The sequence below is a fragment of the Antrostomus carolinensis genome, unplaced genomic scaffold, assembly GCF_000700745.2.
Source record: "Antrostomus carolinensis isolate BGI_N321 unplaced genomic scaffold, ASM70074v2 scaffold9552, whole genome shotgun sequence".
Lineage (NCBI taxonomy): Eukaryota > Metazoa > Chordata > Aves > Caprimulgiformes > Caprimulgidae > Antrostomus > Antrostomus carolinensis.
Window position 1 is genome coordinate 2862 of NW_010300155.1, and position 6705 is coordinate 9566.

At 38.1% G+C, this 6705-nt stretch overlaps 1 protein-coding gene across 1 annotated transcript; it reads left to right on the top strand.

The window, feature by feature from the left end:
* The first annotated feature begins 262 nt into the window (after positions 1 to 262).
* On the top strand, positions 263 to 5985 carry E2F6 (E2F transcription factor 6). The gene is made up of 6 exons (XM_029083764.1): positions 263 to 305; positions 1612 to 1828; positions 2150 to 2308; positions 3392 to 3506; positions 5057 to 5204; positions 5948 to 5985. The coding sequence occupies exons 1-6, from the start codon at positions 263 to 265 to the stop codon at positions 5983 to 5985; spliced, it is 720 nt and encodes a 239-aa protein (XP_028939597.1).
* The last annotated feature ends 720 nt before the right edge of the window (positions 5986 to 6705 follow it).

Sequence of the window (6705 nt, forward strand, 5' to 3'; positions counted from 1 at the left end):
AGTTTGGTGGTGTTTCCTGCTTTCCAAGACAGAGGGAGATGTGCCGAGATTAAGGACTTAAAATTCTGACAGGAATTTATGAGCATGTATCCCTTCTGCCCAGTTTCACTCCTTCACCGTAGAATCTGTTGAGTTGTCAGCACTCTGATGGCTGTAGCAATTCGAGTTGATCTTGGGATTTCTTCTGGAGCAGCTTCCCGTGTAGATAGCATTTTATGTTAGTTATATTTTTTGTTGTTGTTTTTTTTTCCCCCAGCCGCCAATGATCAACCTGAATTTGAAGGATGACGTACAGTTTGTGAAAAGTAAGTTGTTGTGTTCCATGTGTGAAGATAATTCTTGAAATATTCCAAGCCTCTTTACTAATATTTATCTAATATAGGCAGAACAGGAACAATGCTGCACACTAAATAACAGATATGAAGCAACACGTTCTTCCTAGTTTTTCTCCTCTAAATCTGCTGCCAGTATACCTTCCTACTGCTGTAAAGGAAATAACTTATGGGAAAAGCCATGTTAAAGAGTGCAAAATCTTGCAGCCATGGAACAGATGTGATATACTATGAGTAAAAGTTTACCCTGGGAAAAATCCTGAAGTTTGAAGTAGAGTGTTTCCTAGAGAAGTTTCTTTGCACACGCACCCATGTGCACGAACACAAACACATACTTGTTCTCTTGAAGCATTAGACTGGAATTTTACTCAGTGACACAGTTGGATCAGGTATTAAGTACTTGTTTTGCTTTGCAGGAGAAAAGACAAGTAACAGCAGGATTTGACAGTCTTTCATTGACTCTAGCATCAGATGAGTGCATGTGGTTTTTATGCTTTAAAAATACATACATTTTTATGCTTTATGCATACATAAATAACAATCTAAACTTAAAGAAGCTGTTCATCAGTAACTTTTCTGCTGTTTCTGCAAATATACTGGTAGTGGATACACGTAGCACAGGGATCTCTCTTAAACCTGTGGTGTGCTGGTGTCTGTAGATCTGTGTTGCATTAGTAAATTAAACAATGGCATCACCAGTTCTTTTGCCCTGAGGCCAAAGAGCACAGACAGACTTTGTCCATTAAGTTCTCAGACTCCAGAACAGATTGATCGCATCCAGGCTGAAACAGTTCCTGAAACCAGGCTTACTCCTGAACCATGCATGCTGTCTGGGAGACCTACTGGTTAATCTGGGACAAAAAGGTGTGAGAAAAAACATTTTAACAATGTTATGGAGCAGATAAGAGAGCTGCAGTTCCCTGGCAGTGCCCTGACAATATCTGTAGTTGACTGAAGGTTGCATTGGTATTGGCTCAATAGTCTGAGTTCATGTCCTACAGAACATACGTTACACGACCGTTCATGTCGGTACTGGCAGTCTGAAGTCGTGAACGTAGGAAGCATGAAGATGCATGCTCGCTGCTAAGATACAATCACTGCACACAAATGAAGGTATATGTAGTTAATAGACTTTATATGATGCCATTGCAATGTCAGCATTAATAATGACAGGGTTTTCAGACCTATCTTAGTTGCTACTTCATCACTATTGTTTTTTTAAGGAGCACTTAATACTCGTGTAGTAGTTTACCCTAAATATTCTATCAAAACTTTACAGGAACTTTGAAAGCCAAAAAGCGTCGATTTGATGCATCCTTGGTTTATTTGACCCGGAAATTCATGGATCTGGTCAGAACAGCTCCAGACGGTGTCCTTGATTTAAATGAAGTAGCAACAACGCTTGGAGTACGGAAACGACGAGTATATGACATCACCAATGTGTTGGATGGAATCCACTTAATTCAGAAAAGATCTAAGAATCTTATCCAGTGGGTGTGAGTTGGCTTTGAAACTTCTGATTTCTGAAACAATAAAACCCAACAGTGTTGAATAATGTTTAGAACCTTGAGTATATTTTTGAGAATATTGAATTACTTCTAATAGATAAAAATATTTTAAGTTCTTCTGTATCCATAGGCTGTCTGAATTACTTACTACATTACTAAGCATCAAGTGTAAAATTTAGCACAATGAAGCATATTTCAGCAGAGTAAAGGATGCCAGAGTTCCTTGTTGTTTTCTATCAGTATACTTTGTGTTCAGTAAGCAGGCTCTTATTTATATAAACATACTAGACACCTTTCATATTCTTCTAGAGGTTCTAATCTTGACCAAGTTGTTGGAAAAGCATCAGAGCAGCAAGACCTTAAAGATGAACTTTCTGACTTGTCAGCCATGGAAGAAGCTCTGGACGAATTAATCAAGGATTGTGCTCATCAGTTATTTGAACTAACAGATGACAAAGAAAATGCAAAATATCCTTTTAACTCTTGCATTACTTTAACATGGTTTTGGCTGCAGGTACTTGGGTATCTAGTAATAGGTGTCAGCTGATACCACAGGTATGCAGTAATAATTGATAATGAGTTTTATAATAGGAAGCTTAGTGGTTATTTCGTATTAGTATATGCTAGTCATGTGCCCTGCTTTGCAGTACCATGTGCGTTCTGGCCTGTTCTCAGAGGAGTGCTACTTGTGTGCCCTTTCTACTGCAGAAGAATGGAAGTGCAGCTACAGTCTTAGTATCCTGTGCTCTCATCACCTTGTTGTCTTTCACTCTCTCTACTTAAGAGTAAAGTTGTCTCGGGGGCAGGTTTTGACCTACCAGTCAGATTGAGTTGCTTAGTGAGAGGAGAAGGAGGATCCAAAACGGAGTCCCAGTGGCCTGTTGCCAAGAAGATACAATGGTACATTGGTTGTGTCTTAACTGTTCTCTCTCTTGGGAGAGGTTCCAGTGCAGTCTTATCTTTCAGATGGGTTCTGATAACAGAAAAAGGGTTTCTTTTAATATGACATAAACATTGGATTTTAGCTTTGGGTTACAATAAAATATGACTTAGCTCCCTTGTCTGGCAGAATGGTAAGGTCTGTGCTCAAATGAAATGGGCTCATTTTCTGTATGATGCCAGGAAAACTTTTCATTACACCTTACCTCTTCTGGTTAAGAAAATAATTCCATATTTTTCCAGGAAATTGTTTACATGCACAGTTACTACAAAACAAAGAAGTAGTTTCTCAAGGGCAGCATTCCCTCTGCTCTGTAGACTTATGACAGCATCTGTGAAAACTGTTTGTCAAATATGTTTGGTTTTTTTTAATACTGAATCTCTGTATTTGGTTTTTTTAAAGCTTTTTCCCTCCTGGAAATAAATAAAAAAGTTTTTTCCACTTGTTAGCTAGCTAACAGTTAATTTTACAGAGCTAGTATTAAAGTAACCTAAGCTGGACTATTCATCACTCTTATTAAGGTGGTATTCTGCTTCAACATATCGTAACGTCATATTCTTTGCTTCTGCCTGTTAGCAAATTACTTTACAGCATCCTTGACCAATGTATACACTAGCTTACGTGACATATCAAGATATCTGTAGCATTCAGGCATTTCAGGAACAGATTGTGATTGCAATCAAAGCTCCAGAGGAAACCAAACTGGAAATACCAATCCCTAAAGAAGTAAGTTTTATACATTTCTGTCTTACGGGAACAAAAGTTCTGAAATTTCACTTCTTGCAGCAGAAATCAGTAATTGACTTCCAATTTCTTTGTCATGTATAGAAACTACTGATACTTCATAGTTCTTGTGTTCCAGTAAACAATGCTGTAGGGATAATAGTCTAATAAATTTATTTTCAAGGGGTAAACTATTAAACAATAAACATGTATAAGCTTTAGTTACTTGATTTTGCTGAAGAGAATGGAACAGCTGTGATAAATGTTACTTATTTCCACTGTTGATTTGTTTGATAACTACTAGGATAATGAAACTTCCAAAGAGCTGTTACTGTCCTAAAATCTACAAAAATCATCAATCTAACCAAACAAAGCAATAAGCATCATTTGATAATGATTTTAACAGCATGTGTATGCTGTCTTACTGCTTAATGAGCAGACAGCTATTGTTACTGTAATATTAAAGCATGAAATGGACAGTATGGTCGGTAAAACATTTTGGCACACTAGTAGATCATGGCAAGATAGATTTTATTTATTTATTTATTTATTTCCTCATGGAGATGGTGGGGGCTGTGCCCTGTCCTCACCTCGTGGTACAACACACATCCTCCCATTCAGGTCCCACAGAAGAGCCGTAGCTTTGCCCTCTGCACCCAGTCACACTGCACCTGCACCTGGGCCTATATACTGGGAACCCACTGTTTAAAGTAGAGCTGTGAAAGGGGAAGTACTGGAAGTAAGCTTAAGATAACAAATGGAGCTTTATTTCTGTTTTCTTTGTGTGTCTGTGTATTTTTTATAATATTATTGATTGTGTAATCATCAAATTTTCCTTGCTGTATGCACAGAAAGGGAGGTGATATCCTAGGAAAAGGAGATATGAATCAATGGAACCAGAAGGCTTATATCCACTGTGTACATCTCCAGTGGTTTCATTGGTAAAAGGTGCTGGTGCTCATCCTGCTGTGGTGAAAAAGATAAGATTTCAGAGGCTTCCTGAAGCAAAAGATGGCAGGATTTAAAAAGCTGTATTTTAGAGAGAACAGATTCTTCTCCCCATAGTCCATCAAATGTGATTTGCTCTGTGCCTTGCAATGTGATGTCTGCTGAAGGAGAGCAGTAAAAGTAAGGTGGTGTAGTTGCTTTTGTCGTATTATTAAAGCTGCCGTGTGCTTTGATTTGTTTTCTGATCCATGGCATTGATTTGTCAAGTTTTAAATTTTGTTACTCCTCCTAAATGTATAGTAAATCTTGGTCATTTATCAAAAGGTCAGTTAAAAGACTAAACAAAGAGTTGTCAGGTGCATGTTAGTTTAAAAAACAAAAACGAAACAAAAACCAAACCTTGTTAGCTTAATGGTGCTTAATAATTGCCCTACAAATCTGTGTAATAGTCGTCATTTATGCAGAACTAGTAACACAGTTTTAAATAGGAATGACATAACTGTATTTGTTCTTTTCTTAATCTGTTGGCTTTAAAATAAGTGCAAAAATAGATCACTGGTGTGAAGATCTGTTCTTTCGTTTATGTGCAAGTTGCTGTTTTATAGGATTGCATAGAAGTGCACATGAAGAGCACAAAAGGACCCATTGATGTGTATCTATGTGAGGTGGAACAAGAGAAGCGAAGTGCCAAAACTTTTGAAAATATGGATGCTGTCACTTCTGAAACTGAGCCATCAGTTTCTCCTGATGAAGGTAGTGTCTTCTGTTTATGTTTTTATCCCCGTGTAATATTTTCTTAAGGACGGTAACACCATTGTGATAAAGTTGAAAACTGTACTGAGCAAGTATAATTTTCTGGGCATAGTTTGTGGGTCAAGATGTGTGGGAGTTTAGGAAATGCCTGACAGAGAAGTCTGTGCTGCTGTGTTACCTCACAACAGCAGGAGGTCAGAGAGCTGGGCACGTGCACACATGGCAAGGCACTCTTGTTCCCTGACCGTTTCCTTCCCTTGCTCATTACTGGTTTCCTGTCAGAGCTTCACTCTGCGGATGCAGCAATGTGTGTCAGTTCTCAGCTGCCTCACTGCAGAGTCCGGCAGCTCAGCTGAAATAGTTGCCATGGGAGTTAAGATGCTGTTTGGATGAAGAGAGTGTGCTTCTCCTGCTCATTGCTGCCCTGTCTAAGGGAGGGCAGAGGGAAGAGGGGATGTAGTATTTTCATCTCCAAAGACAGGACTGGCTGGAATATAGTCTCTCAAGAGGCCCAGTGCTGCAGGATGTTGTGGTTTAAAAATAAACATGGTGGGAATTGCAGTAGCTCAGAACACAAAAGATAAATTATTTTTAGGAGTGCTGCTTTGTAGCTGAGGGGAAGAGTTGACTTCTTATACTTAGGCATTTTTTAACTTTATTTTGGTTTTGAAATTACTCAGAATTATGTTTCCTACAATGACAGTAATCATATTCCTTTTTTTTTTTTTACTTTCTTTTCAAAGTGAGCTCTCCAGAGGAAGAAGAAAAACCAACCACCTGAGATGACAGATTAATTACAACTCAAAAATCTAATACGGAATGTAAATATCTGTGTTATAGAGCTTTTCCAAAGCCACTTGGATCTGCAAACTTACTAACCTGAAATGTTCCAGAGTGTTTTAAATTTACAGCAGCAGTGGGTTGGTTGAGTGCTTTCACAGGATTGCTTCTCTTCCCAAGTCACAAGACAAGAGTTCCTAGAGTTGCTTTTAGGAGCTTTGTTTTCATAATTGCAAATGGAAAGCAAAGGCAATTAATTACTTCTGAAAATGAAGATTTGGAAACAATTCTTATGAAAATGTATATAAGAAAGAAACGCACTTTTGAGTTCTGAGGCTGCACTACTAAGCAGGATCGTCAAACACAAATGTAACAAAGAACTGGTGTATCAGAAGCCTTCGCTGTAAGGAGCAAGATGTAAATACCATGAGAGTTATGCCTTATACTGTGTAGATGCTGTTTGCATTGCTTGCATCCAGCTCTGCATGAACTACGGTGTCAACACTGAAGTTGAGTAATGGGGCTTTTTGTATATACCTGTATCATGTCTGCGTAGTTACCGATGTAGATTTACTGAGATGGTTTGCATTTCTGCCTTTGTACAGCAAAGAAATAAAATAAGCTTATAAAAATATTAAATATTATAATTGGTCAGTCTAATGAAAGATGGGTTGTTTCTGTTGGAATTCAGTGAGTAACTACAGCTATTAAAACTGATGTG

What these genes read in the sequence shown, in the direction of transcription:
- E2F6 (XM_029083764.1), top strand. Translation starts at nt 263, where the DNA reads ATGATCAACCTGAATTTGAAGGATGACGTACAGTTTGTGAAAA. An exon ending in AAGAATCTTATCCAGTGGGT is followed by an intron (nt 1,829 to 2,149) that starts GTGAGTTGGCTT and finishes ATATTCTTCTAG; the next exon opens with AGGTTCTAATCTTGACCAAG. An exon ending in GATGACAAAGAAAATGCAAA is followed by an intron (nt 2,309 to 3,391) that starts ATATCCTTTTAA and finishes ACCAATGTATAC; the next exon opens with ACTAGCTTACGTGACATATC.